Below are 20,043 nucleotides of genomic sequence, written 5' to 3'. Positions count from 1 at the left end.
AAAAGCAAAAGTTAATCTTCATGACAATGCATCTCATATAAATGCAATAGTAAAGGAATTTGAATGCAAATTTGACTATATTTGCATAAAGTTCTTGCATAGAAAATAATCCACTGTAAACTTCTCAGAACAATTTTTTCTTCCTAAAAGCATAGGTAATAATCCAAATAATTCAGACAGAAGCAATACTCACATCTGTACCATATATGAGGAAGTCACTAGTTAAAGCATGGCACAAAATCTGGTATTTATCATCATCTGCTGGGAAGAGTCGAGTTTCTCGTTCTTCTTGAGCATTCAAACCTTCACCTTCTATCTAATCATAAAGAACAGAATGACCTGAAAAACCCTACTGTTAACAATGAAGTATCATACTTTTTGCCTGTATCAAACTGTAAGGAAATGAGACTAATACAAACCTGTGCATCCCTTAGAACCCCAGCACCTGCTTCTGTCACATTCCCCCAGAGATTTTTTAATTAAAACTTGTTAAACAGTTCATAGGGAAACAATTTTTCTTCACCTGTTTCAGACTAGGCTGTATTTCTAAAGTCTACAGGAAGTCACCTTCATATTTAATTAGCCAGCAAAAAATTCTAAAGAATTTTTATTCTTTTATCTCCATTAACAGAAGATCACTCAATTTTATCTCATGTTTTAAATTAAAACATTAACTTATTCAGCTTAGATCAACTCATTACTTCAGCACTCAAAATTGCCAGAGCTCTTACCATATGCAACTGGACTTTACCCTCAAAGAGAGCAGCTGCATAATCGGAATTAAGGTCCATACTTGCTACAGTCCCCAGGTACTCCACATCTTTAAGCTTTTTTACATCTAAGAAATTAAAACAGAAGATAAAAGGTAAAAATATTTTATTTTGTATAGGTCTTCGCTTGTCTAAATTTGCAGCTCAGTAGCCAGGTGTGAAAAACTCACAATTAAGCAGAGAGGGGTTGGGTCACATGTAAACAGACTTTCTCCTTAGCAGTCAGAAAACTTGTTAGAAAGTACAAGAAACTCTCTTCCTATGCAACTCTGACTAGTATTCTTACAGTTTTGATTAATGTAATATCAGTCAAAAATTTGATGCATAAAGAAGCAAGAAAACTTTAAATCCACTGTCTAAAATTTGGACATATCATAACCATTCTACTTTGCCCCATGCAAGCAACATGAACATCTATCAATTTACCAGTTTAAACCCTCTGATCATACAGTCCCCAGGTACTTTGCCAAACTTCATATTTAAAGACACTGTCCAATAATGTCTCAAAAGGCTAAAAGTCTTGCATTGATTAACAACATGATCTGAAAAAAGAAAAAAGAAACATTCTACATTTTATTACCACTACCTTGAACCTAAAGTTTTATTTGTATTATTTACAGTGTCTTGTCATAACTGCTTCAGCCTGTGAAGATCATTATCTGGTCCTAACAAGACCATATAGCAATTCAAGTTGTTATTGTACAATGTGTAATGTTCAGAACTCCTAAACACAACACTGAATTCATAAAACACAATGATGCAGTAATTTTTAAAGAACTAAATTTATGCTTACTATTCTCTCCAAGTGCATAAAACCAAGCCCGATTGTTCATTCCTACAGCCAAATGATAAACACCAATAGCCACAAAACTTGGCTCTACTTCAACAGAGACCGTGACTGGTAGCTCCTGTAAGAAAACAAAACAAAACAATTTTCATCCACTACTAATACTTACTTTACTTGTATCTAAATGAAGTTTAAAAGGAAAAAGTTATCATACTCTCTCCACATGATTTGCTATAGTAACTTCAAGAAGGGAAGTGAGGTATGCAATCCGTGTATTGCAAGCATCTCCAAGGATTGGAAGCTTTGTCAAGAAAACATGGAGGGATCCTCTTCGTGAAGATACTGCCAACAACTGTCCATCATCTGTCCAAGCCAGCTTGTCTACGCCTAAAACATCCACAAGGTTTTGGGAGAAAAAAAAAACAAAAACCAAGCCCTTTTACTACTGAAACCAAGAAACAATTTTTTTGCTTTAAAATCTGAAAATGGCAGGAATTCATATCTAGGAATATATGTACTAATGTACTCAAACATAACCAATTAACAGAACTCCAAGACCAACTGGAATCACTCAAACCAAACTCATAATGTACTACTTTAGAATTTTCCTGAGTGAAGAGTTGGCAATAACTGAAGTATTTATGGATACTACAGGAAGAGATAATGGTGGTATCTCACTACCCAAGAACAGAATATTGTAAGAAAGTTCTGGAAGCCACAGGCACAAATTCTGTGTATCAGGATGAGAGCAGATTAAGCGTCTATATGTCAGTACAAGTGATGCTGAAAAGTACAAGAAAACCCCCTAACCACCAACAAAACCCGTAAAGCAGCAGAAACCAGTAAAGGAATTATTTTAGTAATCTAAATATACTGTATTACAGATTCAAAAAACCAAAACATTAATGAATTGAATATTCTGAGAGCTGTACTTCTCTATACTTTGAACAGATAAAATACGTCCCCATTTTGCTGTATGTCACCTAATAAATACAAGCTGGGAAAGAAGGAATTTATGGTAAGTGCTATATTTACAGTTTTTTCCTACAACACTACTTTCATCCATGTAAACAGAGTCACCATCAAAATTCTGTTTTACCTGATTTGTAATAATTTCTGTTCTCATGGAGACTGTTAACATACCTTTGTTTTCATCATCCAAGTTTATTATGGCATACATTTCTCTCAGGTCTGACAGGTCATGAATTTTAACACTACAACAAAATAAAGAGTCATTCTCACCAATTTAAATTTCAGTCATCATGAACTGGAAGAAACCAAACCCAATCAAGACAGCCTAAACAGAGAGAAATTCAAAATGCCTTCTGTTTCTTGAAAAGCAACAGACACTCATTATTCTCCATCACTCTAAATAGTATATCACTATCACTGTACAAAAAGATTTACTCAGAGAACCAAAATTTGAGGAAAAGGCACAAATCCAATTCAAGAGAACTTGGAAGCAGGAAACACACACACTTAGTCCCTTTTGACCTATTATAATACAGGTTAGGTTAGAAACACATTCCTGATGGACAAACATTGCTTGAAACACAGATGTAAAAAACTAGCTTTCAATCCTGCCTCACATAAAAAGGGACAGAATAAGAGTTTACTTACGCTGCCATGTTACTCAATATGCTAAAGAACTCCTTAAAGACATAACACTTACTGTACAACAGCTGAAGTGCTTGAAGTTGCACCATGTTTTGCTCATAGTTGTACCACTTTTGATGTGCAAGTGTCATAAACAGAACTGAGGACAAACAGAACAGTCTGACTCCTACTACCATTCAGCTCTGTTTTTGCTAAAGAATTCAGGTATCCAGAAGCAGGGAGCAGCGGACAAGGAGCTAAAGGAGCTACTCCATCTTATGCACAACCTATTTTGAGAAAACTCCACACTCTCTATTTTTTAGCTTAATTGCGTACACATTTATACTTTTGTCTAGACTGCAGGTAAGACCAAACACCAGGGAGGAGGATATCAACATACTCAGTACAGTTTTAAATGAATTGTTCTCCTATTGCTAAACGGATGTTTATGTCCAATCAACAATTTTGAAGCCAAGTATCATAACAGAAAAAGAAAGAATCAAAAGGAATAACTTTTACTGTTGTGGTTAATTACAATTGCAGAAATTCTGGTCAAAAATTAGCTTCTCTTAACTTTAGGCAGAGAGGTAGCTCCATGGAGCAGCTCCTCTCACCTTCTCTGCATTGACTTCTTCAGGAGTCTTGAAGCCCTTGGAAGCCTTGAGGAGAATAGCTTTAAAGCCTAACGGCTACAGTTAAGTGAGATGAATTCCATTCTTCATGTATAAATCTACCACTTACCAATTGTCTCCACACGATGCAGCTTTGTTTAATGACTGTGATATAGCAATGCTGCTTAGATTATCCTTATGATTATGAGCTTGAAAGATTTCTTGACCTATCTCACGAATGTGTGTAGAGATTACTACAAAATACCCTCGTGAGAAACCAATCATAATGTAGCCATCACCATACCTGTTACAAAAAAACCCAACAATTAGGAAAAGAGATCTATTTATGCAATATGTAAAATGCATTTTCTTTCAGACTACTGAGACAACTGTCAATGCCTCCACTTAATAGGAAAAATAATGAAATTATTTATATATATGTATAATGTAGAACACAGTATAAAACAGATTAAGGAAAAAACAACCAAAGATTCTTAAGGGACAAAATCATGCTTGTGCCCAGAGTTCACTCTTCTACATCCTATAATGCCACTTCACTTTCATCAAGCTGCATACATGGCAGTTATGCCAGGAGAAAGATCTCTTGTATCTTTGTTGGAATAAGCATACCATAAGAAAGAAACTTTCATTTCAAAGTTCTGGCTGACTTAGTCTCATCAAAGCTAAGCTAAAAAGTAGTAATACCAGTCACTGTGCACTTAAGGCATACTACTGCAAAAACAGTGGACATACCAAAGCTACAATCTGTATTTGTGAATACATGGTCTGTTTACTTTTCATAGTGTCAAGTAGAAATAATGAGGTTAAGGTAGAAATAGTTACAGTGTGTAAGGATGAATTCAAACAATATTTCATCAGCTGACTTGAAAAGAAATCATTGCCTGGGAAACAGCCCAGGTATGCCTTGTTAGACACGTAGCCATAAATTAAGACGCATATAGCTACAGGTTTTCTTACACAGTTGTAGTGTAAAAGGATAAACGTCAATTTACACATTAACCGAACTGGCATTAAAAGACATGGTGTCATGATTCAAAGATACAGAAAAAGCACAGTTGATTTTTCAGTGCAGAGTTGGAACTTCTAGCTTGGGATTTCTTCAAAGGACAATTATCAATTGGATTACATAGCAGGAAGGCTACAAGAACTTTGCACAACTTGTAAACCAACAAGCTGGCTGAAGGATAAAACTCCACCCCTAGATCTTTCGTTAGTTACCCTTCCAAAGAAAAAACAACCTGTAACCCCCTTAGTTTAAGCTACTGTCAAGACAGCAACAGTATCAGTGTCCTAAAGCTGAGCATTCCAACAGCAATTATATTTGAAAATACTGCTTTTATATAGCCATTGAATTGCCAGGTAAAATAATTGCAAAATGTAGACTTGTGTTTTGAAAAGAATTATTAAAAAGGCAACAATACATCCAAGAAAAATCCAGTGTATATGATTTGATATCCAGCATTTATCAGAATTATGGGGAAAGTCTTCAGCTTGTTAACACCAGAATGCCTCATTAAGTTAGTTCTGCTCACCATCTGTAGGATACAATACTGCCATAAGCCTGCTGAAATTTCAGATCAATCGGGTTATCAGGATCATTCAAATTAAAAAGAAAGAGAGTCTTCTTGCCGACCACTACACTTACCTGCCAATGAATGAAAAGAAAAATTAACTTGATAAGAATGGCATCACTTTAAAATAAAGCCTTACATCTTCACTAAAAGACAAAATTTAGGACTTTTAATAATCCTTAACAGTCTCATGGATCTTAATTCTGAATCTTTATCAACAGTGGATGAGATTTTCAGGATAGTCCCTTTGTGAGCCAGTGGTTCACAGACCTAAATGCAAGCCCAGCAGAACACACATTTCAAATTCAAGACTTTTCCCTACTGAAGTATTAAGTCAACTCCATTTCTTCAGAGGAAAAGGCAGCAGTTCACATGGAGTTACCCTGTTGGACTACTCTCACTTGAACTACAATGTGGTTTTCGATCCACAGAATTTTTATCTGTGAGGTTGAAGGGAAGACTATCACAACACTGGTATCTCAAATAATTTGATTAGATTTCAAAGACAGAAAGACAATTCCAAAAGAAACAGCCTGCTCAGTGTGTATTAAACATGCAGAATTATATCAAACTGTAAATACTAAGTGACTGCATTTTATTTAAAGAATTCCATAGAGATGTTTGACATCATAGTGGAAGACAGACTGACCTTTGGGGTTTTTTTAGATTATTTTAGAAATTATTTTAGAGCAAGGAGGAGCAGCCTGTTTCACCTTATTCTTCGACAAAGATGCTCTGAAGGACTATTTATAAATTTACTTTACATTACCTTCTGTTCCCACTTTCCTTGTCTGAAAAACAGACAATGGTTTATTCCTAAAATAAGAGCTGGAAGAATGAAATACAACACTGGTATTTTTAAACTGAGAAAAAAGGCATGTGTTAACCTAAAATTTATTAATCCAGAATTACAAACTCAAATTCTGACCTATAATTCCTACTGTTACCTCAAATATAGAAAGTATATTTTCTGCCTTTTGAAACAATTTGTTTATAATTCTACTGCAGCTTAATAGGTGTTCAAGAAATACTATTTCTTAAATTATTCTACGAAATTACAAGAATTACGTTCTGTTGCAGGGCAAGATGTTAAGCCTAGTACTACTTATTTTGATCCAACTTGCTATTTTGTGTTTGTTTTTTTTGGTTTTAAGTCATAAGTAACTGCCTGGAAGTAACTGTTACTACGCCAAGCCCTTCTCCATTGAATAACAGATACCTAGATATAGACAATACCTAGATAGACAATAAATGCCATGTGGTTTAGAGCTGCTGACAGACCATCTAAGCACAAACAACAAGAACTACAGAATCACAGAATGTTCCCTAACATTGTACAGCGAAGCCTAGGCTACTGTGTGCTCCACATAGCAGCAGAAAAAAATCAAGACTGAAGTCCTCGGTTCCTGCATTTTCAAAATACCTGTTAATTAAATTTCCCTAGGAAGCAAAAAACATTTCACTCCATGCAAAGAGGCAAAAAACTCCTAGATGTCCTGTCAAAGTAAACATGAGAAAAAAATTGGTTTTTTGACACCTATACTCCATAGATTAAATCTGTGAGAATTTAATATGTTGCATAAGTGCATAGATCTGGACAAATTCTAACACAGTTCCACCTTTCTATCCATGGATTTTCTGTTTTGTCTTGGTACTTCACTGCTGATCATTTAATAACATGCTCTGCTAACAGTTATCATGACCCCATTTTTCTGTACTTCACCACTGACCAACCTGATGGACTTTGAATCATTCAAGAAAGATGATGGAGACAATAAAATTGTAGCCATTTAGGCATAGGCAGGAAAACATTCACACTAGAAGACTGACACTGAGGCTTCTAGTCTAATTGATTATGAGGGTTGCTTAAGATGAAAACCTGGAGAGCAGTGTTCTGTTCCCAAATCTGACAGCTGAAAATCAGCCCTCTGAAAGGCAGCATCTCTGCAATTTTGACAGTCCTGCTCCATTTTCACCTGCCACGTTTCATATACTGTTCTGTATTTATATTGTATGTATTTCTTTAAGTCCCTGCACACATCTCCATTTATTATGTTAACTACCTGTCCTGGGTTCAGCTGTAGCAATTATTTTTCTCCTTCTTAGTAGCTGATGCAGTGCTGTTTTCAACTTTAGTCTGAGAACAACACTGATAACACACCCATGTTTTTAGTTGTTGCTAAGTAATGCTTACTTCTATTAAGGACTACAAAACTGCCCTGTTACCTGTCATATTGCTAACCACTGCACTTTTCATGAACACATCCTTAATGAACAAAGGTGTACGGCTTTACTTTAAAGGAAAGTTTTTGGGTAAAAAACCCAAATCTTCCAACACCAAATTTCAAATAAAGGAGGAACAAACTGCTTCCTGGCCCATACTGGTTGTCAGCAGAAACCCTGAAACATCAGATGAACACTTTTAGCAGTATTTTGTATTGACTTCTTACTGTGCTTTCCCTGGTTGATATTCTTTCATCAGTCTTCATAACTGAGAACTGCATATCACTGGGATCTGAGCTTATTGAGGTCTGTAAGAAAGAAGTTCAGGTTGAAAAAATCAACAGTTAAAATAGCAAATACTCATGATAAATAATTGCATTATTTCTGCGTTCTGTACATTCTAGTGTTAAGGATAAGAGTTGTTACTGCATTTAGTATCAAAACTAAGAAAAAAGTTGGACAAAACACAACTTCCATTTGGATCATAATGACATGCTATCATGAGTTCTGGGCCCCTCACTGCAAGAAAGACACTGAGGTGCTGGAGTGGGTCCAGAGAAGGGCAATGGAACTGGTGAAGGGCCTGGAACACAAGTCTTATGAGGAACAGATGAGGGACCTGGGGGATTTTAATCTGGAGAAAGCTCAGGGGGGGACTTCATCGCTCTCTACAAATGCCTGAAAAGAGGATGGAGCCAGGAGGCAGCTGATCTCTTCTCCCAGGTAGCAAGTGTTAGGACAAGAGGAAATGGCCTCAAGCTGTGCCAGGGGAGGTTTAGACTAGAGATTAAGAACAGTTTCTTCTGCAAAGGGTGGTCAGGCATTGGAACAGGCTGCCCAGGGCAGGTGGAGTCACCATCCCTGGAAGTGTTCACAAAGTTTACAGACATGAGGCCGTAAAGTGACATGGTTTAGTTCCAGCCTTGGCAGTGCTGGGGAATGGTTGGACTTGATGATCTTGAAGGTCTTCTACAGCCTAGCTGATTCTATGATAACAGTGATGTGAGAGCTGTCCAGCGCTGCTACTGCGGAAGTCAACTTAAGACTGCATTCATAGGATACTCTTGTAAGATACAGAACAGCATCAGGGATGAGAGAAGCGTGGTTAGGCAGGACCACAGCAGAACTGCAGAGACGCTAATATCATAAATCAAGTTGCGTAATACAGAGGCTCAGATGTTTAGATATACTTTCATCCTGCATGAGGTTTCCCAAAGGCTCCTTGTCCTTGAAAGTAGGAGTATTGAAAAGGCATAAGCTCCCATTGGTCCCAGCTTTCTCAGGAACCATGAGTATTAATGTATGCCTTAAAATCAAAGGGGGTTTATAAATATTACCTGTCTTATAGTATCCCCTTCCTGATTGCTTATAGTCATTATTTTGTCTTCACCGCCTAAAGCCAGAAGGTTTTCAGTACTCCAGCAACCACAAGTAATCCGCTTAGTGTGCTTACCTGGAAAAGAAAGAAACCTATACAACACAAATGAACACAACCATAAAGAAAAGCTGGGATGGAAACACGCTCTATTTGCCCACCCAAATACAGATTGTCAGAATGCAAAACAACTTACAGGAGCAATTCCAAATTCGAGAGGGTTTTTGGTTTTGGTGGTTTTTTTTTTTTTTTTTTTTTTTAAATCTGCTACTCCCAGATGTAAGTCCTTTGACCTTATAGGAACTTGCACAGCCCCTGTTCTTCCATTTCCTTGCAGTAAATTTCTGGGGACTGTGCTATATCCTCAATTTTTCTGCCCAGAGGTACTTTAAGCAGGTAAGGAAAACTAATTTAGCAACAAGAACAGCCATGCAAATTCTTTCCAAGTTTCCTATGAGGCAGTATCAGGTGTGTGTATATATATTTTTAACTTGCTATACTATAAAAATATTCTGGTAATTAGAACAGAAGGTGCAAGTTGAATATGAATACATTTGTGACTTGCATGTTCATAAACAGAACTAAAAAGGAATCTAAGTATATTAGTAAAATTCCCCTTTCACATACACAAGCTTAATTTCAAGCCAGCACATACCAAGAACAGGAATCTTGCGAGAAGTCTGTCTGTTATATATAAGCAAGTTTCCCTTTGAGGTTCCAACAGCAAGTAAAGTTCCAACTCGAGACCATAGTAGGAAAGACATTGCATCCCTAAAACAAAGAAAAAAATTACTTTCCATAGTAAAGAGTCCTTTCATGTACCTGCATATAAAAACATTTGCATATTTGGTTTAACGTTTATGAAATCACACAGACCAAGCAGAATTTTTAAATTTAGCAAATGTTCTCTACAGGTATTACAATTATTTAAGTGCACACAAAATAGTGAAAGTAATAACAAGTTATATGAGGTAATGCAGTAAGACTTGTACAAATGGAAATGCACCTGCAAACATTAATAGTCTTGAATGGAATCTCAGGTAATTTGGCAATGTGCAGTTTTTATAAACCACTCAGAGATACCATGAAGGTACTTGAAATTTTCCACTTTCAGCATTATTTTTTTTGTACTTCAATAATCCTATGGATTCAGCCAACTCCAAGTGAATAGGTCTAGTTCTAGTCAATGTAATAAGAAAGTCAGAAAGAGACATTTTAACTTTCAGAACTTTGAGTTTCAGATACAGCAAGGCCTATCTGGAGTATACTTAAGGGTGTACTTAAGGACACTATACATCACATTTTTAAAAAACCTCTTAAGCAAAACAATTTTACTCAGAATTTTGTAATCAGTGCAGTTATTTCCATTGATGCCTCTCCCATCTTTTTAAACTTACTGTAAGCATGCAATAGCAATTTGAAACAAATTTCAGATATTAACTAACACATGAAATGACCTCCAGTATACATTAGGTTTGTGGGTGAGGGGTTTTGTTTGTGCTTTTCTAATTTCAAAAGGAAAAGGACACCAGAAAAGCCTGATTATCACACCATTTATATATCTTAGTGCTTACTCTGCTTCAGCAATAATACTGTGACAAAAGGATTAGACACTTCAGTTGATATATACTCCTGTTTTAGGAGGATTATATTTTATATATAATCCTGTTTTAGCAGGATAGCCTCCAATAAGCGATATACAGAAAGATCATGAAGGAACTGCAGTAGCTGCATACTCCATTCTGGTTAAGTACCTTCCATGCTCTTTTTCGCTTGCATACTGGCAAGTTACTCTTCCTCACAAAATATTTGTTCACACATGAAGAGATCTGTCCCTTCACACAATAAAATTGATATATACATCTTCATAAATTGCTTTCATTACATTAATAGGTATAGTTTAAAACTGATGTATTAAAAAAATACCCCCAAACCCCTATTTGGGAAAACAAAAAATTGCCAAAGTTGATGTATTTCACCAGAAAAGATTATCAACAATAATCATTACATCTGTGCTAATAAGGAGTGTTGTTGATAATGTAATAACTAATAAACAATAACAAATATGTAATGGCTAATGAGTAATCCACAAACACCTGAGCAAGATATACATATAATGCTACATAAAATTCATTAGACAGTAGGAAGAAGTAATCACTTTAAATATCTCATTTGTATGTGCACTTCTTTGCTTGTTTTGAAACTGTTTTTTAATATGTAACTCAAAATTCTACCAACAATCTTCAAAACAGCTCAATTAAATCATGTATAGGTTAGTAAGTCACTGTATTTTGTGCAAAGCGGCAATTCTTTTATTTTTCCAGGAGTGGAATAACTTGTATAGAAGTTATTTTTTGTTTCAGTACAGTTCAAATTCAGTTTCAACATACACATATAGGATACCAGGCTGTAACATACAGAAATATCCCATAATCAAATATCCAGTATTTCAAATAAACTTTAAAAAGAACAAGTGTACCTGTTAATGGAAATATGGAATAATTCCATATTCCAGACATGGAGTTTTCTACCTAAAACCAGAAAAAAAACCCCCACCCTCACAGAAATCATCAAACATCCCTCTACCCCCCAAAATTTTCCATCTCCAATTAGGGTTTTTCTTCATCTAATTGGTAATACACTGCAATTTTGGTATCTTTGACTACCACCCCTCAAAAACCCAACAACAACAAAACAAAAAAAGCAAACAAAAAACCAGCACCAAAGCTCTGCCAAAAATATACACACAGGAAATTTAGAAATTAAGGGTTAAATCAGAAGGAATGATTGTTCCAACTCATGTAAATAAAATAGAAGCAGCATCGAAAATTAGCTGTTTCCCTACTCAGGTGACTGGCCTAACAAAAACGAGACATTAGTTTCCTACAGGCAGAATGTTAATGTGGAATGCAACAGTTTAGTGGAGTAGATTCAAAGAAATGAAAAGTTTAATTGTTAAACCCAGCTTATCTGTTTAACTTACATTGTTATGTAAGTTTTGGAACAGTTTTAAGCCTGTGGCCAAATTCAGAAAAGTAGGGATCTGAACTTCACAGTAAGATCGCCTCAGATACCTCCTCCCATCCTAAAACAGTCTACTTTTTGAATAGCATTTTAGCCACCTTATCCAAGGGAAAAAAAAATCTTAGCACCACTAAAATCACTTCCCTTACTTTAAAGCTCCATTTTACTTGTGTGAATACTTTGGAGAAAATGTAACTAGTGCAAATACACAAAAAATATACCCATCCTTGTTGCTACCACATTGAAAGAACAGTGGAAACAGTGAAGAGAAGCTCTCTGGGGACTTCAGCACTGCTGACAATTAAAAATGAAACAAAACCTCTACCAGACCCAAAACCCCATCCACCACAAACACTGCAAAACCAGCAAATCATACCAGAAAGAATTCAGCAATGAACTGTAGCATATTAGTTTAACAGTACACATCTTATGAGGACTCCAATAAAACGATGATTTCTGCAATACATCCTCCACATCAACAAGCCTCAGTGATCCAAGTCTTCAAATACACACCTTAAAAATAAAATCTTACCTCATTCCACTGTCTACTTGGCTTGTTTTGTTTGTGTTTGCATCCCACAGAAATATGGCACTAGATTTGTCTGTGATTATTGCTAAAGTATCTCCATCTCTGTCCCAGTCCATAGCAACACAGTTACTGAAGAAAAAAAAAACAAGCTTTCACTAATGATATTAAAATATGTTTGTAAGTTCACAGAAATAGCTAGAATTATTCAGCTGAAGTCCCTGTCCTTCCATTTGCCTCCCAAGCAAACCCATGACAGATTGCAGATTTATCTGCAAAGTGTACTTTTATAGCAACCACACCCTTACTCAAAAGCCATTGAAATGACAGGGGCTGCAAAGAAGGACACAGAAAAGACACTGCCACCCACATTCTAGTACTTGAAATACTGCCACCTTGATTTTCAAGAAACAGTGAAAATCTCTTGTAAGGTTCCATTTTGTTAGAGGCTATTCAGTTGTTGGGATTATTTCTGTCACAGTTCAAAAAGCACAATGAACTTGGACAAGAAACCCAAGCAGAAACAGGAAAAACCTCTACTTGCAAATAGTTGCCAGAATAAAGAGGAGGGCAGACTTATCCACAAGTCTCTAGTGAATTGGAAACAGTGCTGTTTACAACAAATATTTAAAGCACCATACCAAGCAGCATAAGAACCTATGCCATCTGACACTACTCCTCTCTAGATAAGCAAATTAACAGGTTAAAAACTTCTCTCTCTGAAAAATGTCACTCTCATTACCACTCAAATGAAAACCCCTAACACAAGCAACTTCAGAAGCGTCCTACTGAAACATACATTGCTGTAAACTAATCCAGTACGTCTTCAGTTCCAGTTTCTCCTATCTTTTCAAAATCTCAGTGGTTTACTCTAGAGACTAAGTATGGTGTATTTCCAAAATGCACCCATGAATATTTCACAGGCAATGAGAACATCAAGAGCAGGAATAACAAGGAAAAAAATACAAAAAAAAAGGAAAAAAAAAGAGAAAACAAATTCTATCAACATGACGGTAAGAAGATGCTTATAATATCAACTAGTATAGCAAAAAATATTTGACATTCTGAACTCAATTCTTACATAAGGAGAGATCCAGCAGTTAAAAACTGCAGTTGGTTAACAGTTAAGCAACACATAAAGAAGCAAAGCTTGGTCTGAGAGGAAAACCATATAAGCACATTTGTTTAAATGGTATATTGCAAAAATTAAATTGCATTCTAATAGTAATAATTAGAGAATTAGAGAGGCTGGAAATAAGAATACAAAGGAACTACCTAATCTAGGCAGAAGATTCGCTGGTGGGCCTCAAAAAGTCAGCGCTATTCAAACTACCATAAGCAGATGTTAATTATTTCAATAAGCTTTCGTATATGTGTTTATTATACAAGTTCTCTGCCTTGCCATGAGAACACAACATTCTGGTTTAGATGTTATATGTTTCCCTGAAGGCAAGGGTCACCCTGTCCATCAATAAGGTAGTGCTGTAAGGTAGTAAGGTCTACCAGTAAGGTAGACTCTCCCTTCCTCACCAACTCACATGACAGTAGAGGATTCCCAGTCCAACACAAGATCTTCTCGGAGTTCACTTACTTACCCTACACAGCTTTCCTCATTTCTGGCAGTTTGCTAGAGAGAAACAGCATTTATCATACCTTGTGCAAAATACAGTGAAGAACGAAGTGGGCTGTGTTACCAAGCAAAATACACTGACATAGCCAGCCCACATTATGAATGGCTCCTAACCAGGACAGCAAGATGATGCAGGAACTACAAGCAAGTCTGGTAAAGACAATATTAAAAATAATGCGTCTCTTGGTTTCCTGCAAGGTGGCAACTACCATGAACTGCAAAAACTGGATTTCTAGAGAGGTCTTCGGGAGCTGTGATTCTGGCTCGTATCTACCAATGATATGGAAATACGTAAGTGACATTCTGGAAATGGAAGTTAGACTTCTAGATTAGAGACTTCGATTTAAAGCCTTAGTGGGAGTTTTGCCATGAGTAAGGGCTCCACCTTAACCAAAAAGAATCAGGTTGTTTGAAATAAAATAAAAAAATTAAGAATTTGCACGAAGATTTAATCTAAGAGCAGGTAAAACACTAAAAAGAAATGAGGAGTACACAAATTAAACTATTGCTACATCAGGTAGTAATGGTGCCCAATAAAAGTAGATATATATAGCAAAATGGTATGATGACCTGACATCACAGTGTTTGTACCCAGAGAGGCTTCCTCTGGGCCATACCTAGCCTGTTCCTATGGACTGATTGTTCGCAGCTAGGCTGCATCTTCCAAAGCACATGACTTTTAAATTTCACCTGAAAGGAATCTAGCTCATACACTCCCACCACCACTCTCTGTTGTGAACCAAAGTATGATAAACAGGAAGAACACTGAGATTCACTTCAGAAGTACAGTCTGAATCTAGAGCAAAATTGCCAATATACAGTATACCTTATGCCAGTGACATAAGCAAAAGCACTAAACCAAGAGGGTATCTTTCCTCAGCAAGGCTGTCATAACAAATTACTAGAAAACCAACAGCGGCAAGAATGCAGTTGCTATCAGCATGACATGGAGATATTGTTTACAACCTCATTATGTTCTTTTTTAATATGATGGATCTTTTTCTCACATTTTAATGAAGTAGACTGAGTTTATTACTAATAAGGAGTGCTTTGGGTATAAGAATATGTTTTTCTGACTATCCTCAATAGCTTACTATAAATTCAGCTTTTCCTGTCTCTGACTCCATACATGCTCATCTGTTTGTCTTCTTTTCCAGGGGTGTTCACTACAGCTATTATCTCTTCCAAAAAGTTCTCACATTGTAAAAACACCTCACCAGAAGAGAAGCATTGTTAAAGAAAACAACAAAGAAAATAATTTAAACCCATCTTAGCACCTACCCTGGAAAGCTGATTTCATTTCTCTTCTGACCATGACGATCAAAAATTTTCACAGCATGATCACCTCTAAAAAAAGGTAAACATAGAGAATAATTCCCTTTCTTCATCAGTGATTTCTATGGAGAAATGCAATAAATATTTGTAATCTTACCCTGTTAAAGCAAGGAAATTTCCCAAAGTTTTCTGCCAAGCAAACTGCACAGGGGAACCAGGCAAAGCTTTTTCTAATAGGCTGAATACTTGCTGGGAGACAAAAACAAGTGGGAAATTACACATCCTCCAAATTTAAGCCTATAACAATAATTCCTAACATGTTAGCAGCTCTTGAGTACTGTGAAGGAAAAAAAAAAAAAAAAAACCACCACAAAACCCCAAACACAACGCAACTTCCAGGTGACTGTAATGCACCAAAGTAGCAAAATTTCACATGAAAATCTTTTGGTTTGTGCTGGAAAACTGAGATTTCTAGTGCAGGGTTTAGTCTGCACTGGGAACTACTGAGACTCTATCACAACTGGTACTTTATTTTCTTTCTCCTACAGAGTTATAAAAAAACCTCCAAAAACATCAGACTCTCCCTTCCTGTCCAAAGACCAGAATGTTAAGTTCTCTGAATTTCATGGAAAAACCTGAGACCAGAAAGCACCCTCAGTGTGCAAACCACTGCAAGCTCAACATCGACGCCTTAAAAATACGTAACTATTCTGTTACGCTGAATTCTTGTGTCTTACAAGCTAAGATCTCAAACCCAGTCAATCTAAAGATTCTGACTTTCAACCAATAAAGTTTCTCAACTTTCTTTCATGCTGCCTGCACAGATTTTTCTGTAACTTGAGTGTAAGATAAAGCCCACAACTTCGTTTCACTTCACAGCTATCATGACTTTTTCCCTCTCATGTCATCAGATAAACCCCAACACCTGGTGTCCACCAAACACGCAGCAGGCTCACCTGAGTCTCTGCCAAAGGTTCCCATCCTTCTGGGTGCACATAAACTGAGGCATTCTTCACACTAAATTTGCATTTTACTCACAGTAAGTGTAAAGCTATGAGCACCACACGCCACAAGCACAAAGAATGTCTGACAATTATGTTTGATTTTGAGAAAAAATTTAATAAAACCTGTAATAAGCCAACAATAAAGAAAATCACGATGGCAGTGCAGGCAAGCTCCAGCTCTTCATGCTCTTAGTGGACAGGATCGTATAAACTAACTCCCCCGAGGGGTCTGAGTAAGGAACCTTCCTGTTTGCCTCATCCTGTTTAACTGCTACCCCAGGAGGGTTCCTCGCCAGGGCCACCGTTAAGGCACAGCGGGAGACCCGACACCCGCCGGTAACGGCTTCAGCCACCCGTGGCAGTGAGGAGCAGTCGGGCCGGAGGCTGCCTCTCCCGCGGCCTGTTCCCGGGGTCCAGGGGCCTGGCGGGCAGTAGGAGCGGTCTTGCCAGCCCTGAGGAAGACCGGTCCAAAGCGTCAGTCTCCCGCTGGATGGAGGCCGGCAAGAACGAGCAGGCTCGTGCCGCGCTCCTCCCCACGCAGGCCGCAAGCACCGCCTGTCCGCGGCGGGCCGCGCTCGACGCCCCCGATCCAGATCGCCCAGTGCGGAGCTAAAACCACAGCCCCGCCCGCCTTCATGCCGCCGCTCTCGGCTCCCCTCTTCCCCCGGGCCGAGGGTTCCCTGCAGCGTTCCTGTCCCACGCCTACAGCGGCTGAAGAGCCTCACCTTCATCGCGCTCACAGCTCGCTGCGCAGCTCCTCCCGCGCATGCGCTAGTCTCCGAGCCAGACCCCACCCACCCGCTCTTGGCGTCGCCGTCACCCGGAGACGGCCCGCAGCCAATGGGGACCCTCCGCCGCTGGGCGGAGCGTGAGGGCCGCGGGAGGAGCGGTGCAAGGGACGTGTGTCACTGAGCGCTGGCACGGGGCACACGCAGGCACCCAGGGCAGGCGCCAACCCAACCAGGCCGCGGTTAAGTTCAGCTGTATTCAGTTGCAAACAGTGCAGGTTTCATCACAGAGGTTCACGGCTTAGTAATTTCTTTTAAAACAATAAATAGTTCACCGAGAGCATTAACACATTTAAAATTACAAATGTACAAAGACTTTGGGTATCGGACACTTCAAACTTCTGAAGAACATTCAACGAGCTCACATCTTCCTTTTGTCACACGTATTAACCCGACTGCTTCGGAAACGTAAGGAACAAGGCACAGAAAAGCAAATACAAAAAGACTTTCTGAGAACATTCAGACTGTTCAAAGCAATTCTGTGTAACAGCATAGGACTCAACAAAGGCAAACTATAAAATACCTGAAAAAAATAAAAATAGATAACTGGTAAATAAGGTAACTGATCTGATACAATCCTGCGAGGCACATATAGCTCTCCTGTAAGATGCAGAACATGCTTCAATGGTGGCAGGTAAGCACCTTGCAGGATTGGGCCCTTTACATTTTAAAGTAACCTTACTGGAAAGATAGACAATTGTTTCATCTTACAAAATTATATTTCTCAAATTAGTGCAAAGCCTCATGTAAAAATGTGATTAGTCTGGATGTAATGGAATGCTTCAAAAATCCCAAAGTGCAAATATTAAATTGGTTAACTTCTAATCACACTTCAGAATTCTTCCGGTAACTCATGGTTATAGATTTTTCCTTAAAATAGCAAAGTAAATATAAGAATCAAAGTAAAGAAAAAGGTATGATGTTCTGCATCTCACCTAAAAACTCTGAAAAATCAAAAAAGTACACTGCATGGCAAAAATCTGGCAGAAAGTATTAAATAGCAGATTTCTGTTAGCATAATAAAACAATATTTAAAATAAGGCTTTGGTTAAATAAAAAATTTGCTAAACTAGGAATGATTATAAAAGTGCAAAAGATTCACCAAATACATAACTTCGTCTCCAAGGCAGGCATTACGCCTGTATTTGTAATGGTTTGTATTGGTTTGTCAGCCTGCATTGTAATTGCTCACATACCTACAGCCAAACATAGCCAAAATATACATGGTCCAATCCTGTAACTTATTCCATCCACAGACAGACTCAATTATATCAGTGTAAGTGTATCCACTTCTAGCATCATTCCTCTGCATGTTTGGGGGATCCAGGCCCTGGATCTGTAACATTTGGTTATTATAGTGAGTTCACTAATGAGTTTACTCATTTCTCAGCGCTTCCTAAACAGAAGTCTTCTGCTGGCAACTGTCTGGTTGCAGCTGATTTTCTTACAAATAGAATCCTTGTAACATATGGGTAACAAAACCAATTTTTTAAAAAGTGCTTAATATTGGTCCGTAAGAACAACATGTACATGTTAGCTTGAGACCAAACATTTTGCTGTGGTAGATATCCTGCACCTTGTGTTTATTGGTGCACTGGTGGTTTACTTGAGGAGAATGTCACCTTCATAGAGAAAATTTACAGTTTTACGGTCACAACACATGCTCCAGCTCTTCCTAAGCACAATGGTGCAACCTGGAAGCAAAAAAAACAAATAATCCATGAGATAAATGTAGTAAGCTTTTTTTTTTCACTACACCTGACAGTATTTTGTTAACACTTACAATAACAGTTGTATAGCTGCAGCAAAGTGACAGTATCACCAACACTCTGTTAAGGTAACTTAAAAGAATCATAGCAAATTGGTCCAAAACTTGGATAGAAACCCACAGAAAAGGTGAAGATACTTCATGTGATATAATGCAGCACTTTAAAAGCAATAGCAAATCCCCAAAATATCAAACAATTCTTTTTGATAATTTCAGTTACTTGGTATTACAGGAAAAAGAATCCTTTGTTATGGTACAAACTGGACACCTGAGTTACAGTCTGATAACTGAGCAATGGTTGGCAAAACTGCATTTTTCTCTCAATCAGAAAACACCAAACATGACAGGGGCAACCTTGCCTTTGTACTTGAGTCTTTGATAAAATCCTGTTATGAGTTCTTGAAATCAAAATAATTTTTCTCAGTCTCTCTTCTTTTGTAAACGGAAGTTACTTCTGATAAGACCTTTTTCTGCTGAGATTCTGTTGGACTTGGAAGGTCCTGCAAGTCACCTTAGCTTCTCCTTTAAAACTCCATAATACTCTGCGTGTGTGTGTGTGAATAGCATAAAGTGCTAAAGATACTATCCTGAAGACAAAAAAGGGTGTTTATGCCAACTCCTCTATTTCTTTTTTTTTTTTCCCCTCCCAGGAACAACAGATTTATGCTGAGCTGTCTGTGGCTCTGACAAACTTCAGCTAAGAAAATGTCACTGTTTTGAGTTGTGTGTGGATGAAGTGGTGGCAGACTGCTGACATAATAACAGAGAAGGTACGCAGGCACTTCCAAATACCCTCTAGGAAGGGTTCAAAACTGTCTTATATACTGGGATCACAGGATTCAGTGAGATAGGGAGGGTCAAGGCTAAGGCTACAATGGTACATGCAAATGGTCACCGCCCAGACATCATGTGAGATTCATTTAGATGCAACGGTGAGAAGCACTGTTTCTCTCATCTGGCACACTTTTTTCCCTTCAGCAGGACAAATAATGCCGTGGGTTATCTTGAGCACTGCCACTGAAGGTCCCAAGCTCTGATGAGCCTCCCAGATGAGTTATGTTTTAAGATCTTGCT

The 20,043-nt window shown here is 37.8% G+C and overlaps 2 protein-coding genes across 19 annotated transcripts in view; both read right to left on the bottom strand.

Annotated features, from left to right (window-relative positions):
* Window positions 1-17,186, bottom strand: part of WDR19 (WD repeat domain 19) — a 47,337-nt gene extending 30,151 nt beyond the window's left edge. For 7 of the 16 annotated variants that reach the window (XR_013958877.1, XR_013958878.1, XR_013958879.1 and 4 more), the window contains exons 1-13: window positions 15,567-16,153; window positions 15,416-15,481; window positions 12,511-12,636; window positions 9,610-9,725; window positions 8,917-9,032; window positions 7,807-7,887; window positions 5,318-5,430; window positions 3,895-4,068; window positions 2,701-2,771; window positions 1,772-1,944; window positions 1,564-1,678; window positions 732-838; window positions 194-316 (exon numbers count right to left, since the gene is read on the bottom strand). Coding sequence is in view for 12 of the 16 variants with exons in the window: in XM_080639026.1 (XP_080495152.1) it covers window positions 194-316; window positions 732-838; window positions 1,564-1,678; window positions 1,772-1,944; window positions 2,701-2,771; window positions 3,895-4,068; window positions 5,318-5,430; window positions 7,807-7,887; window positions 8,917-9,032; window positions 9,610-9,725; window positions 12,511-12,636; window positions 15,416-15,481; window positions 15,567-15,691 (1,506 nt within the window). In the remaining 4 variants the exon portion in view is untranslated. Of the gene's footprint in view, window positions 1-193; window positions 317-731; window positions 839-1,563; window positions 1,679-1,771; window positions 1,945-2,700; window positions 2,772-3,894; window positions 4,069-5,317; window positions 5,431-7,806; window positions 7,888-8,916; window positions 9,050-9,609; window positions 9,726-12,510; window positions 12,637-15,415; window positions 15,482-15,566; window positions 16,154-17,138 lie in introns of those variants that run through there. The other 9 variants (XM_080639031.1, XM_080639035.1, XM_080639033.1 and 6 more) reach the window with 9 other exon arrangements.
* Window positions 17,187-18,756: 1,570 nt separating this feature from the next.
* Window positions 18,757-20,043, bottom strand: part of KLHL5 (kelch like family member 5) — a gene marked incomplete at its 5' end in the record, with an annotated part of 39,605 nt that continues 38,318 nt past the window's right edge. For all 3 annotated transcript variants that reach the window (XM_080631922.1, XM_080631923.1, XM_080631924.1), the window contains one exon: window positions 18,757-18,895. In XM_080631922.1, the coding sequence (XP_080488048.1) occupies window positions 18,839-18,895 (57 nt within the window). In that variant the 3' untranslated portion in view covers window positions 18,757-18,838. The remainder of the gene's footprint in view (window positions 18,896-20,043) is intronic.

The sequence above is a fragment of the Psittacula echo genome, assembly GCF_963264785.1.
Source record: "Psittacula echo genome assembly, chromosome: 1".
Lineage (NCBI taxonomy): Eukaryota > Metazoa > Chordata > Aves > Psittaciformes > Psittacidae > Psittacula > Psittacula echo.
The sequence above is the reverse complement of the archived record's forward strand: the minus strand, read 5'-3'. Positions and strand labels throughout refer to the sequence as shown.